A 15,440-nucleotide genomic window follows, 5' to 3' on the forward strand; every position below is an offset into this window, starting at 1 on the left:
AGCCAGGGGAGGGAAGAGAAAAAGCGCCAATGGAAATCCTCCCTCCTGCGATCAGCACAGACCTGGGTTTAGCCCCCCTGAAAAAAAGGGGTGCAGACCCTTTCCAAGCCACGGAGAAGAAGGAGGCACCAAGCCCAGCTCTGCTTTACCCCGGGCATGGCAGGCAGAACGTCCGCCGGGAGATGCCACCGTGGCAGAGCCCAATGCCAGGGTCCAATGCCAGGGTCGCTGCCTCCTCACCCGGGGGCATTTACTGGGAGCAGCAGCACTGGGATGGGAGCACGGCCCCCCAGCACTGGTGATGGTCTGAACCATCCCCTACACCTCCCACGTCTCAGCTTTATCTCTCCTTAAACAAACCACCTCAGAGCTAAGACCGCAGCTGCGTTTGTAAATAAGATTTTTACCTGAAAAATGTGCTTTTAAGCCTTGGCCTGCTACTCCCACCAAGCATTACTTTTTTAACAGCCCGGGCATCTGTTGCAGAAGCCACCCAGCTCACACAAGCAGTGCACTGTGCTCAGCCAGCAAAATGCGACCTACGTCCGAAAACCCATCCCGCTGCTGGAACAGACTCCCAATGTATTCCTCGGGTCTGGAACCAGCAGCCGACCAGTATTTGTGGAAAAGGCGAGGCTGAGTAGTTTAACCTACCCTAGAAGAGGCGAGGAGGAGGCAGGGAGAGAGGGGAGAAAGGATTAAGATAAGGGTATCACAAAATTAAAAATTCCTCCCTGTCCGGGACACCCTATCTACCCTGCTCTCCTCGGCGCAGCTGTGAACACCGGCCTTATCTGCCAGCAGGTTCACACGAGCACTCCTCTTCCTCCTCCTCAGGTTAGCATAGATAAATCTCAACATCTTTTCAACAATTTGCAAGCCAGCTTCTGCACCACCAAGCTTGTTTGAGCAAAATCCTCCCAGGAGGGACAGCAGCATCCCAGATGAAGGACGCGGCTGCAGAAGACAACTGCCCGCAGGGAGGGCAGGAGGGCACGGGAGGCCACTTCAGCCTTTTAAGACGAGACCATCTTTTTGGTTTCCCTACCCTCCCTCCAAACACATTTCACCGCACGGGCACATGCCTTGTCGGAGCTGCTCTGCACGGGAACATGGCACCTCTCCTTCCCCACATCTAAGGTGGCTTTGCCAATCCCATATGTTGAGTGGCTCATGCTGCCCATGCAAGCTGAGCCACCCAGGCCTTGCTTCTACTTTTGCAGAAACCCTTCCCTAGCCTGGAAAAGGACTCAAAGCTTGGATCTGCCTTGCAGCCAGCAACAAACCCTACACCCACCCAGGAAGGTCTCGTCCCCTCCAGCCAAGACAGGGTCACATTTTCTTAGGTATTTTGGAAAGAGCAAGTCTGGGAGACCTCAGCTCCAGGTATCACAGAGACCTTCCACCTGCAGACCCAAATTTTGATCCTCTCTCATGAGCAGCAGCTGGGCTTGTGCAAACAGCTTCAGCAGGGTGGAAAAAACAACACGCCCAGCTGAAAGCACCTTATCCTACCAGGGGACAATTGCATTGAGGCTCTTGCTGACAGGCATCGAAGGGGTTTATTTTGTCTTTTTAAGCACAGCCCTGAGCAAGCTGGGGGGAGGAGCGAGTGCAAACAGGACCTTTGCCATCCACCTCCCAGGAGGTACCATCCAAAATCCAGTGGTGGGAAGGTAAACAGCCCCCAGCACGCTGCAAGCCCCAGAGAAGGGATGGTTGACTAGAAGGATGGGATGCATTTACCAGTTGCGTTAGTCCTTCCCAAGCAGGGAGGGGGGCTCCCACCCTCCCCGCCACCGCTGCTGTGCCATCCCAGCACCCTCCGTCAGCGAAAACACTCTATAAAAAGTCTGCGGCTAAAAAAAAGCCTGGAGGAGAGACGGGCAGTCCCCGCAGCAGGGAGGCATTTAGCAACCTGCAGGCGACGTGAAATGATGCTAGCAGGGCTGAGACAAGGCTTTAGCATGGGGGCTGCCATCGGTGGCATTCCTGCGTGGGCTGGGTGTCTCCAGTGGACGACTGCGGCCCCACGGGACATGGGCTGTGAGCACAGCAGCTTCCCACCGTGGGGATGAACCTGTCCCCTGGATGCACCAGGATAAAACAGGCTAAGAAACACCCAGAGAAGCACACACAGCAAAGCGGTGAGGGGTCATGCGGGTTCAGATCCACGTGGTCGGGGCACAGCCAAAGGGATAAACACAGGGACAGGGCAAAAAGCACAGAGGGGAGAGAACCAGGAGCCAGCAACTCTCCCATGGGAGCCCAAGCGCTGACCACGACCAGGTTTCAGGTGCTTTCAGTACAGCCAGACATCAGCATTTTTGCCCAGTCAAGACTTCCCTTATTTTAAACTCTACCCCTTTTAAAAACAAAACAAACAAACAAAAAAGTTTCCCATCCTTCATCACCAAAGGGCAAGGCAGGGGTGGGAGAAGTGCAGCCCTCCAGCCTGGACACCCTGGGACAGAAGTCCGAGCTAACACTGAAGCCCTGAAGCTTCACCCGAGCCCCCAGGTAAGAAAAACATTTTCAAGACTGCGGCAGGCTTAGGGACAGCCCCTCTCCTGCTCTCATGCTATTTTCAAACAATGACATTTTTTCCAAAACAAAGCGTTTCGCAATCCTTTCCTTTTCCAATAAAAAGTGAAATTCTCTTCATTCTCTGCCGGTCAAGACGCACAACCACAGGCACAACCACCAGCTCTAAATCCACCCACCCCGCCGCCGGCCACGTCAGAGCCCTCTCCCCGGGCTCCCGTGCTGGGCTGGCACCAGGCAGGTCTTGCTGCACCATGAGCTGCTCGCAGAAGATTTGGGAAAGGTTAAATTTTAACTTGAAACTCTTCTACTAAACAGCTTGACTTGTCTTCCGAACCTAGATCCTGTAATTGAGGGATTTCACTTAATCTATTTAACTTCCAAGTGTGTTCCTTCTGCCATAACTTGTTTCCCCAAAAAGAAATCTCAGAATATTAATACATATATTACTGAAAAGCTATAGAGCCAAAGATGACCTATTTCTCATAGCAATATAAATATTTCCAGGTCCTAACAAAGGCACAGGAAAAGTAGCTCTACATCAAAACATAACCAAAGCCAATAAAGAGATTTGCTCTGAAAGAAATTAATATGAATCAAATCCCAAGGAAGCGGATTTCATGGCACAATCCTCCTATGTTAACTGCCCGGTAGTCTCCCAAACTGCCAGTCCAAAGGCAACATACAGTAACATTTACATTCTGTGGTCACTCAGACACACATCTGGTGCAGAAGCCTGCACTTTAAAATACAAACCCATTGAAAACATTCCTGGAAGAGCTTCACAGTTTAAAAACAACATCTAGAAACTAAGAGGGACTGAGCAATTTAATCCCAGAAGACACACGGGCGGCCCCAGCACACGTCCCCGGATCCAGCTGGGAGAACACAAGGGGTTAAAACTCGCGGTGGGCTCACGCAGCAGGAGCATGAAGGGCCTATTTAAAAAGAAGAATCAGAAATAAGGAATTTTGCCAGTTTTTACCCCTGATAAATCCGCATTCCAGTCTGTCAGCTATCTTGTTATCCCCAGAGCTGCTGAAGTGTCTTTGGCTGTAACTATGCATGACTCCGGCTTTGAGTAATGGAAATAAAGTATGTGTGTTGCGACTGCAGCGTTCCTTTCCCAACCCCAGAAAAAGAAAGGCAGAGCAGGAGGAGATCCTAGAGCAGCTCAGGGACTTTGTTCGGAGAAGCTGGAAAGCTGCTCACACCCTACGTTGGCCGCCCACCCCACCAAACCTGCCTGAGGGGGGATGCCTAGAAGTTTTAAAGGAGATGCCAAGTTTTGGCCAAATACAGCAGCTTTTATTGTCTGCAATAACAAACAAATAAATACTCTTCCAGATTCACAAGTCCAGTTTAGCTGGCAATTCATACCCGGCAAACATTTGGAAGCAGTATTGTAAAATTAAACAAAGCTATCATTTACAGGAAACCCTGCCTCGAGTACAAATTATAGAGTTGTTAAGTTTATCTGGCAATGCCTTGCCCCTGAGTGCTATATAATTATTCCTAAATCTTTCAGGAAAGAATGCAAATATTTTAAAGCCGTAATTCACTGACAAGGAGGAAGTCTCCTTTAACCTTTTATGCATATTTTGATACCTAGAAATTAACCCCTACTCGCCACAACTATTTTTCAGCATCCTATTGAGCCGGCTGGCCAGCGAGCTGGATGGTCCCTGGTTTCGGCAAGGCTGGCAAAGGCCGGCCGGGAGCACCAGGCTCACCTGGCATCCTCGCCCGCTCGCAGACTGTGTTTCCAAAGCAGCTTTGGAGCTGGTTTGGAGCAGCACTGTGCCAGCCAGGCTGCTCCCCGCACGGGAGCCTTCCCGGTAAGGGAGGTTTCAGGCTGCTGAAAAGGCTGGCTGTTCTCACAGGGGTTATGGCAAAAAAAGTGGTATAAAGGAGCCTTTAATAAAGCAGAGGGTTGAGTTATGCGGAGTTTTGCTAGCTAGGCGCCTGCCACCGGGATCTCCACGTCCCTTTGGCGGGCTGGATTCAACAGGGCAGAAGCAGCCCTGAGCCCCGGCCCTTCGAGCCTCCTCTACCCACCAAGCCATGGCTCTCCAACCAACCCCAATTAACTCACATTAATTAGCAGAAGCCAAGTGGCCGAGAGCAGTGCCACCTTCCCCAATCCCCCCCCCAAAAAAAGAAGTTCTGCTTTGCAAAGAAGAAGAGGGTCAGCTCATCCTCTGCCTGGGCCCTCCCTCCAGCAGCCAAGCCCTTCATCTACCACTGGCAGCACATCATTTGGGGTATATTTCTAAAGAAATGGCAACTTGTAGCCAAAGAGGAGAGGGTGTGCATCCCCCAGGACAGGCAAGCGGCATCTCACGCAGCCCCCCACCCTCCCGACAGCACCCACTGCCCCGCAGGGACTCATCCTGCTCTGGAGCAGTGCTGTGCTCGGCGGGTCAGCTATGCTGGCCGTGCCCTGCCTGCCAGCACTCGGCTCTGCTGTCAGCGCTGCTCTGAAACCATAGCGCATCTGCTATTAACCTCAAAAGAAAAAAAAAAAACCACCACCACCACCAAAACAACACCCAAACTTACCTTTTCAAAAGGTAGTGCTCATGCTATTTTATTCTCCTCCCGGTGACATTATTTATTTAATAAGAGCTCAGCAGTGGGTGTTATCCCCCGGTGCTACCCGGCAGTTTCTCAGCACCGCTGCTCAGATGGCAGGATGCTGCGGGAGGCAGGCGCTGGCAGCCTGTCGTACAGCAACGCCGCCGCTCACAATTACTCAGACATCAGCAGCACACAAGTTCTGTATCAAGGTTAGGCTGCCGCAGTTAATCCGGTAGCTTCGTATACACAAACAATATCCGTGATGCACATCAACCGTCACAGATCAGGGCTTCTGATACGGTGGAACTTGGAGGCGAAAGGACCTGGCGTCTTCCTCCTGGTGGAAGCAGGTCAGTGGATTCTCTTCCTTGCTAACAGCTAAAACCAAGAGGTTTTAAATATGAAGATGAGCACTGTACTGAGAAATCACCCAAAACGGATTTAAACCCAGCTCCACTAAGATGCTATGATGCTCCAAAACTGCTACGATGCTCCAAACCGCTACCTCGGTCTTCCAGAAGTTGTCCCAGCGATACAAGCCCCCTTCGACCCCTCTCCTTCGCAATGACAAGTTGTGAGCGTTCCTCGGTGCTCGGAGCCGGGGAAGGGAGGCCAGGCAGGCTTAAAGCCCTCGCGCCACCTCCTCGCCCCGGCGCGAGCCTGCTGCCGTGCTCAGGGAGCAGGGAGGCAGGAGCATGTAAAACCAAAACAGCAAGCGATTGCACTAGAAGAAAGCAATCTCATTATGAGAGCTAATGAAAGCAAACCACAATTATTATGTAAACAGCTCTGAACCATTAGCAGACACTATCAAAGCCATTTTTCCCCCCACTGAGAAGAAAAGTATACGGTCCTATGGCACCCTCAGCTCCGTCTCTGAACCGAGCCAAAATTCAAGGGGAAGCCTGTTTGTTTTCCTCCAGTCCAAACCAAACCAGTGGCACCCCTCTGACCTCTGATCTGCATGCTGGGTTTCTGCCAGCCGCCCGCTCCTGGTGCCTCTGCCCTGGCAGCGGGGCATTGCCACTGGTGCCTCACTGCCTCGTCCCACCAGGCACCCTGTGCTCCCCCAAAACTGCCAGCCACCATGCTTTAGAAACCCAAAGGTTGGCAGGTGGACAAAAAAAATCCACCCTGCACTACTCAGAGCAAAGGTAAAGCCTGCCCAGGTGCCTGCACGTACCTGGCAAGGGAATTATTTTCCATCAGGCTTACAATTGTGCTGGTTTCTTTGATCACATAAATGCCCTGTCCTCCCATGGGAACGGGCCAAGGAAAGCCAGGGAGGGTGCAGGAGGTTATTTTTCCCCCTTATTGCTGTCATGCCAAGTCTCTCCCTATCACAAATTTCCTTCTAATAGCACTCACCAGAGCTGAGTGAAGCTGCTTGCTCTTTAATCTTCCAGGGGGCAAAGTCACCTTTAAAACAAACAAGCAAGCAAGCTCCCTTGTAAAGAAGACGCTGCCAGCCAGTCGGCTCTAAAGACACGCCAACAAGATCCTCATGTTTGTAGGAAAAGCAAAAAACTGCATTTCAGCCCAGTAAAAATCTTGGCTCCCTCTTTATGTTCCAAGAATGCTGAATCAAAACAGGCTCTGCTCTTTAAAAAGAGGAGAGTACAAAGAAGCAAAAAGTTTGTATTAAAACCCATGTAATTTTTTTAAAACACCATTATTAGAACCTGTAGCACCAGCCAAGAGTGATTTATCACCCCGTCATCGCAGCCTGCAACACAGAGCTTTTTATACCAAACTGTCAATGCTACCAAGCTAAAGCCCCAGCTCATAATTTCTTAAAGCTGGCCCTCCGCTGCCAGCAAATCCTCTAAAACCCTGGGATTTGGGGGTCCCAGGGCACCGGTGCTTCTCCATCAGAGCTGCTGCCGGGGGACCGGCCGTGCAGGGCGATGCGACCCAACGCCGAGCATCCAGCACGGGCTCTGCACGGTGCTTCCACACAGGAGGATGTTATAGGTCAACGTAGGTAAACGATTCGCCAAGGGTTATTTCGGCTTCTTTCAAAAGGAAAGTCAACGGGCCGTAAAGGCTTTAACTACATTTTCCGGTGGGAGCACATCCCTTCGAGGGACGTACCATGAGGTGCCCGGTATTCACAGGGCGAGCAGTCAGGGCTCTCTGAAAACCAGACACCCTGACATTTGGGTTTTCCTGTGAAGTTGTTACTCTAACACACCCCAAATCACCAGTAATTTCTAGAATAGCACTACAAACCACAAGAGGTTAAACCGACTGCACATTGCTTAAACTAACCTAAGTGTGACCCCTGGAAAGGAACAGCTATTGGATGTTGTGGTTCTGTAGAAACTCAATTACCAAAGCCAATTTCCTATGAGCATTTTTAAAAAAAAGAAGAAAAAAAAAAAAAGCAGCAACAATGCTGACAATGTGTAAGGGCCACATATTTTCACCTCCCGAAAGCTGCAGCCTCGCCTGTATAAGAGCAGTTCCTGTTCCCACAAAAATGTTGAAACATATTTTAAACGTTTCATCATTGTTTGCTCCCATCTGAATTTGCTTAAAATCCAGACAATTCTCAACTTCTAAATTGGAAACATTAAGATAAATACTCCTTCAAAATCCTTCGCTCAGGACAGCTCCTCTCTGCTGTCCATGTACCTTTCCTACACCAAAACCATCAGGGAGAGAAGTCCCTACAGGATACTCACACAAATCCATCGGCCACCGATTGTGTAAGCCACAGAAAATATGAGTAGAAAGGTGGAAAACGAACAGATTTTCTTATTCTGCTTAAAAAATGAACAACAAGAAAAGAGGTACTCCTAAGAGTGCTTTTTTTGGGGTGGGAGGAAAAGTCAGGCAATGCTTTACACTCGGAAAGAGGCACAACAATCCTAATTTCACATTAAAATCAACACTGGGCAGCCCTTAACGAAGGCCGATCCCATTGGTAGGTACCCCCCACGCACACTTTTTAAGCACCATCTCCATCCTTTCAAGCACCGCACTTTGCCAGTGAGGTGATGCACCGCTGCCCTTGGGGACCACCACCCCTTCCCCATCCCACCTCACCCCTCTCCCAGGCCCCACAGGGACACGAGACGTGCCGGACCGCAAGGCACGAACCGGTGGGGAAGACACCTGCACTGGCCATGGCCATTTGCAAACAGAAAACGGTGTCGTAAAAAAACCCACCATAGCCGCATCCTTGCGAGGGCAAAGCCTGCGGACAGCCCACGCGGCTGCCACCAGCCCCACACATGTGAAGCCTCCGACGCCTCCTCACCGGCTCCCTTCTTCCCAACGTGCTGCTTTTATCTGAGCGCCTTTCCCAAACCAGAAAGCAGTAAAGGAGAAGAAAATCCCCAGGAACAAACATGGTGCTTCAGCCGCAGCCTCCGCAGGGCCACACGCATGCTGCACAGGCAAAGAAAAACACCAATGGCCCGAAATCTCTGCTGGAAAGGCGAAATAGTTTCATGGAACACTAAGGAAAGTCTTTAACAAAGCAGGAAACAGGTAAGACGGGCTACAACAAAGTCATTCTCTTTTAATTAAAATGCTTGGCAATTAAAAAAATAATACAAGCAGCAGCTTTCTTCCCGAGATGCACAAATGCCAGCAAACAGCACAAACTGCCCGTTCCAGGGCACCGGCAGGGTTTGCTATGGGGCATCTTGGAGCACACAAGGTAATTTAGGGAGCAAGAGGGAAATTTAAGAGTTTTCCCGGGCCCTCGAATTGCTTAGCAATGGGAGAAGGAAGTTATCTTCATAATCTCAAAAGAAAGAGAAGGCAGGAGGAATGTGAGGAATGCGAGGAGGTTATTGCCCCGGAGACCAGAGCTGGCAGCCTGACCTCTTTGGCTAACAAGAATTTCCTTGCCCAAAAAAAAAAAAAAAAAAAAAAAAAGGCAGAACAAAAGCAAGGAATTGCAAGGAATCGGTCCAAGAGGGTAGCTCCTCTCCTGGGAGGAGGTGAAGGATTTGGAGCAGACGGCATAGTCCTGATGCTCCATCCCATGGTTTGAGGAGGAGAGCAGGAGGGAGATATTGATTGAGCCCTGCAGCTCAACACACACGTGCACATTCATGGAAGTCCCATGGTGAGTGCCTCTCTGCTTATCAGGGCAATGGGTGGAGGCGAGAACCACGTGTCCGTCACCTCTTGAGAAGCACTGGCAGCCCTTCTCCATCCACACACGCCGGCTCTGGGGCACTGCCAGGGTTGGCAACCCACTGCACATAACCAGGACGGTGGGGTCTGCACGAGCCACCAGCCAGCACCACAGAGCAGGCTAAGACCATGGACACCACCCCCCCGAATAACCTGGGACCCTTCCAGCCTCCTGACAGAGGTCCTGGGCAGATGCTACCTGCGCCTCCAAGACAGAAGATGCTTGTCTGGGACCTTCTCCCATCAGAGCCATCTCACACCTATTGCTCGCATGCAGCAGCGATGCTTCAGCCTAAACTTCCTTGGGTCCACAGGTATCGAGGATAAATACCGTGGTGCAGGGGAGAGGCACAGACCTGAGGCAAACTCAGCGCCTCGCTGCCGTGCCGGCCTTGCTCTGCTGCCGTTTTAGCGAGAATAAAAAGTCTGTTGACATTCGAAAGCCACAGAAAATCTCCCTGAAACTACAAAACAGTACTGAAAACATTGTGCAGCTCAGGCCTCCTGCACAATGTACACACTTCTATTCAGCCTCTTAAAAAACAGCTACATGTCTAAGGAAACATCTGATAATTAAGGCAATTTTAACAATAGATAATAATTTGACTATGAATTGTATGGAATGTAATGACTGCTTATTCTGGCAGAAAAACAGAACTTTCTATGAAGTGTCTGCCAAGGAAAACGATACTCCCACTCAGCCCGGACCACTGCAAGCAGTTGCTGCTAACCACATGCTTCACGCTGCCGGCTGCTAGGACACGGCGTGCTGCTGCAGTCGAACAAAACCCTGCGCTGCAGATTTACAGAGAGAAAGAGTCCCAGGCGAGCGGCGGCCGGAGCCGTGAGTCACCCGGGGGCCGCCGCCGGCTCTCGCCAACGCTCGCCAAGGCACCCGGCCGCCAGCGCCGGATGCCGGGGCACTCGCCAGTGGCCTGCGGGCGACTTGCATGCTGCCAGCTCCCCCCTCCCGCTGTTTCCAGTTGCTAAATGACATTAGAAGCAGCTAAAAATACTTCAAGCAATTCTCTCATTTACTTTTCCATGCCAGCACTTGCGTTTGCCGTGAGGACGTTCTCCAACGGTCACTTCCCCACCCACGGGTGGTCAGGCAATCGCTCCATTAACGCATGCCGGGCAGGAGAAACCACCCTGCCCAACAAGGACCACTGCCTTCGCTGGACAGGAGTCATCGCAAGCAGCTACAGCTGGTGGCCAGGTAGCTCCACACCTTCAAACGGATGGCGAGGAGGACCAGGTATTATCTGGTACTTCTCATACCCCAACGAGCCCAGGAGCCGTCTTGTGCAAACTGACTGCAACAGGCTCAGCAGTGCCAGACAGCACGAGTAACACAGTCCTGGACGAGATCCAGAAACCATTTCTCGGCCGGAAGCGGCCACATGGAAGAGAAGCACGTGAAAACTAGAAAAGCGTTTGCTGAACTTTATACATAAAACAGCAATGCCAACAAAGCAACTTTCCCGATCGACCGAGGTGGCACATCTGGGTGATGCATCAGCGATGGCACCCGGCTGACAACCACAAACACGCCGACGCCGAGCGAGCAGCAGGACATCAGGGCACCCCTGCCAAAGTTACTTTGGGCAAAATCCCATGAGTCAAAAAATCAAGGGCCAAGTGAGTTCCTCTGTCACGGTGAAAGAACCACTCTCCATCGCTCCCAACAAATGAATGCAGCTATTCCATTAATTTGGTTTAAACAGAGAGAAAGATTACACTGAGCATCTTTACTAAGACTGAACACGGAGTACTGCTTGTGCCCAGCTGCCTGCAAAGGCAGACTCCAGGCTCGCTCTGTGCTCTCCAACAGGGCGTCTTGCACTCGAGCCTGCCTGCAAGCCACCACGAAAGCAGGACAGCAGTGCCAGCGAGGGAAGGCATGACACTTCTGCAGGAAATTCCAAGGTTAACTGATAACGCTTTCCACCAACAGGCAAGATTTTTTTTTTCTCCTTTTCAATCCAGGAAAAGAAACATCAATTTCTTCCAATTAGCAGGAAAAGGGAAGGAATTTCCATCCGTTTAACACCTGAGGGCAAGAAGGAGCCTGTTGAAAGAAACGTTGGGGTTTCTTGTTTTTAAAATCACAGCCACCTACTGTGGGTCTCCGGATGCCACCGACACCAGCTCACTTTGCATTTCGTTCTGCAGCCGCACCAGACCAACCGGTGTCAGCGGCCCCTGCAGACAGTCACTCCCGGGGAGTTTTGCTCCATCACCACCACAGCCCCGAGACACGTGGGTTCAATACGGAATGATACTTTCCAGGTAGCGCTTGAACAAAGTGAGCAGCTACAGGCTGTAGGACCAAGACCTTCCCGAGATGGGCCCCTTCCTCAGGAAACTTTTAAAGTAATCTTAAAACCAGTTACAGGCTGGTGCTCTCCCCACGCTGCCTACTATCTAGAGATTTTCAAGAGTCAAGTTTCACAAACCAACCATCTACATCAACTCTACGCAAACGCTGATTTCTCCACCAACAGCAGCAAGATTGCATCTCACCACTGTCATGTGCTTTGCAACGTATACATGAAAGGGCTATAGGTGCAGAAGCTACTAACGACCTCTCCGATACAACGCAGTACCAATGGGCCATGACTTAGGAAATGCTTCCATGCAGTTTTCTACCAACAGTCTGTCTTTATACCTCTAACACCAAGTTAACATAAAAGGAAACAATTTCTATATGTTCCACACTACAAATAACACATTATACACCTCTTGCCAAGCAAGCAATGAGTTGACCAGCTGCACACTTCTTTCAGAAATGCTTATGTACTTCAGCAAGATATAACCTGCCATTTATGCATATTCTAATTACATCCCAAAGCTGGTCTAAACAAATATTAAATTGAACTCCTAGGTAATTATGGACAAGCAATAGCCATTTAATGTGACTGAAATAGCAATGATACAGATAAAAAGATTGCTGGAATGGGCCCTTTCTTGAGAGAAAAAAAAAGTTGCGCACACACCTACTGCTCCAGGAGAAGATAAACGTGGCAAAACAGTCCACGTGAGATGCTGCTAAACCCTGAGCGACTCCTGTGCCCATCCGGCGGGGATGAGTTTCACTTGCCGTCGCGCAGCCCGGTGCAGGGGCACATCTGCCCACGCTGCCCAGCTGCTTCGCTGCAACAGTTCAAGGCCAACGTTTTGTAGGATCAGTAATCCCGCTTTGACAGTAAAGAAGTCATTACGCTTACAGAAACTAATTTGCCACAGCTTTTAGGACACCTTTTTGGAAAGGTGATAGGAAGTTTCTGTCTCTGCCCTGTGATTTAAAGCAGTTCTGTAGGAGAACGGGAGAATAAAGCACAATCCACCAAACCGGTACAAAAATCTAAAGCAGAACTTCACAGACTTCAGGCTTGAGCTCATGCCAGTACAGCATGTTTCCGTATGTTATCCCATCAGCATCGCAGCCTGTTGAACCCTCTCCAACCTGTTCTCCGCCACGGTTTAGCAAGCAGAGAGGGGCTACCAAGCAGAAATCACCATCTTCCACCATCACCCCAACGGGATACTCATCCAAACACACAGCTCTTTCCCACACACATTTATCTGGTTCTCACCGATTAGCCAGGCTCCAACTGCCTTTCCAATTCACTTCCCCACCTGAAGGAAAACACAAAGCTATCACCTGAAACGCCAACTGAAATCAAAGGTTTGGCAAGCACCTCATTTTTCAGGACACAATGCAGACCACAGACCTTTCGCCCTGGCGTCAGACCTCAGCCTCCAGCATCATCACGGGCGGCGTCTCCCACCCAGCTCGCAGCACCCCGGCTCCCTGTGCCAGCCCTGCAAAGGCAATGGCAGGTGAAGCACCACATGCTCAGAAAGCCAAAAACCAGCAGCGGGGTGAGCAGTTACCACCTGCCCGTCCGCGTACGCCAGCTGAGCGGCGAGAGAGGGGATCCGGAGCCTCTAAACACAACGCACGCCAAAACCACACGCATTTGCAGGGGCAACGTGAAACTGCAGCAGGTGTAGCACCCCACTCGAGGTTTAATCTTAAGTCGCACTTGAGGTACACCACGCTTTAAAGCTGTACACAACACACCTCCTTTAAAGACTTCCACCATCCTCTCCGAAACACCCTGCAGGGCAGGATGACATTTAAAACATAACTTTGCAAGACCTGTTGCTTTCCAAGCAAGGCCAGACACACACTCCCTGCACCCCTGGAAAGGCAACATAACCCAGCAGATATTTTCAGCGTGTCATTGCTGAAAGCCCTTCTTTTGTAAAATAATCTTACCTCGCTTATCACACTTCTCTGACCCCTTATTTCAAAAGCACAGGGTCAAACAGACAACAGCTTTAGAGCCTCAGATGGAAGCCCTGTCAGCAGGACCTGCTCCCAACATCCTCCAAAGCTCATCAAGTCATCTTAAACGACAATAAATAAAACAAGGATTAGGTCAAACCTTCTGGACATACGAGGAAGCCTGCTCACGTCCCGATCCTACACCGATGAGGGCTGGACTCAAATCAAATCCCAGCCTATTTATTAGAGACCATTTTACAAAGCAGGGAGGGTGAAGGGGAGAGAGCATTTTAACTGCAACCAGTCAGACGTTTCTCATTAAAATATTTCTTGGAGAAGTAAACGCACCCACAATTTTATTCAAACAGATGTAGGCTAAACGCATATCATTAGTCTGACAATGTAAAAGCGCTGAAATCATTTTGTCAGTGAAAAGGATAATGTATGCATATCTGGAGGGCACACCAATGGTAAAGATTACCCCCAGCTTCTATCTTAGCCGTCTAAAGGTATTTACTTGGGGTCTGTCTGTGTTGTGACAGTGTCCTAGACCGAAATGAATGCCTCTAACACTCCACATTTTTCAGCCATTCAGTCATGCATTTTTGTTATTGTTGAAAGTAGTGCGAAATTGCAGTGCATGAGCTGGAGTCCTTGGTGGTCTCCGAGGATTCCAGCTAAAAAGGCACTTCCTTTGTTCCGCGGAGAATGCGGTCCAGTAGGTCATTCAGGAGGGGAAATAAAAGCAGCGGCCCTGGGAGGGAGATGAAGGATGAAACAAAAAGAATAAAATGTTTTGGGTGGGAGCACATTAGCTACCATTTCCTACTGCTGCCGGCTGCGAGCACTCCTGTCCCCTGGATGCGCAAGTACCTCGGGACGAAGGTGGAGGGAAGAAAGAAAAAGAAAAAAAAAACGGGGGGGGGGGGGGGGGCGCGAAGAAACCCTTTCCCCGCGCCTTCGCCAGCCGGGCACCTGGGGCGGGACGGGACGGGGCCGCCCGCCGCCGCGCTCCCCCGCCGGGGAAAGGCGGCCCAAGGGCGGGCAGCGCCCGCGCCGCGCCGCTCCGCTCCGCCCGCCGGCCGGGCGGCGGGGAGCCCAGCCGGCAACAGGCGCGGTCCCCCCCGCCGCCCCGGGCTCCGGGCAGCCGCCCCGGCTCCTTCCGAGCGCCCCGGCGAGATGAGCGCCGAGCTCCGGGGGGGCGAACCGAACCCAGCTCCGGGGGGAGCCGGGCCGGGGGCGGCACAAAGGCGGCAGCGACGATCGCGACTCACCGCTGATCTCGTGGCTGGGCGCTTCGCTCTGGCTGAAGCCCTTGGCGGCGTAGAGCCTCCGCACTTCGGAGCAACTTTTGGCGCGGGGCTCGGCGGCCAGCAGCAGCGGCAGGCTGAGGGCGGCTAAAGTGCAGAGGAGGGGCGGCAGGCAGCCGCGCCGCCGCGGCATGGTGCGGGCGGGCAGGGGCCGCCGGGGCCGGGCGAGAGCGCCCCGAGGCCGGAGCCGGCCCTCCGCCGAGCCTGCCCCGCCGCGCCGCGCAGGAGCCGCGCCCGCTGCCGTGCACCCCGCTCCGCCGCGGCTCCGCTCCGCTGGCCCGGCGTGCGGCGGCGCTCTGCAAACTTGGCCCGGCAGGAAGCACATGGGGTGGAGGAGGAGGAGGAGGAGGAGGAGGAGGGAGGCGGGGAGGGCGGCAGCCAAGCAGGATCGCGCAGGGCCGGGACAAGCCTCTGCAGCCCCCGGGAAAATCAGGAGCTGGGATCCGCCCGCCCAGCGAGGCGGAGCGGAGCCCCGCGCTGCCCGCCCGCCCGCCCGCCCTCTCCGCCGCCGGCCTGGCCCCGGGCGGGCTCCCCTTGCACCGCCGCCCCCGCCG

At 52.1% G+C, this 15,440-nt stretch overlaps 1 protein-coding gene across 1 annotated transcript in view; it reads right to left on the reverse strand.

Annotated features, from left to right (window-relative positions):
• Window positions 1–15,211, reverse strand: part of GPC4 (glypican 4) — a 69,819-nt gene extending 54,608 nt beyond the window's left edge. The window contains exon 1 of the mRNA XM_087749001.1: window positions 14,851–15,211. Within this exon, the coding sequence (XP_087605127.1) occupies window positions 14,851–15,211 (361 nt within the window). The remainder of the gene's footprint in view (window positions 1–14,850) is intronic.
• Between the last annotated feature and the right edge of the window lie 229 nt (window positions 15,212–15,440).

Source organism: Nipponia nippon, unplaced genomic scaffold (genome assembly GCF_047370975.1).
Source record: "Nipponia nippon isolate SJK-2023a ecotype South Korea unplaced genomic scaffold, ASM4737097v1 scaffold_12, whole genome shotgun sequence".
NCBI classification, from domain to species: domain Eukaryota; kingdom Metazoa; phylum Chordata; class Aves; order Pelecaniformes; family Threskiornithidae; genus Nipponia; species Nipponia nippon.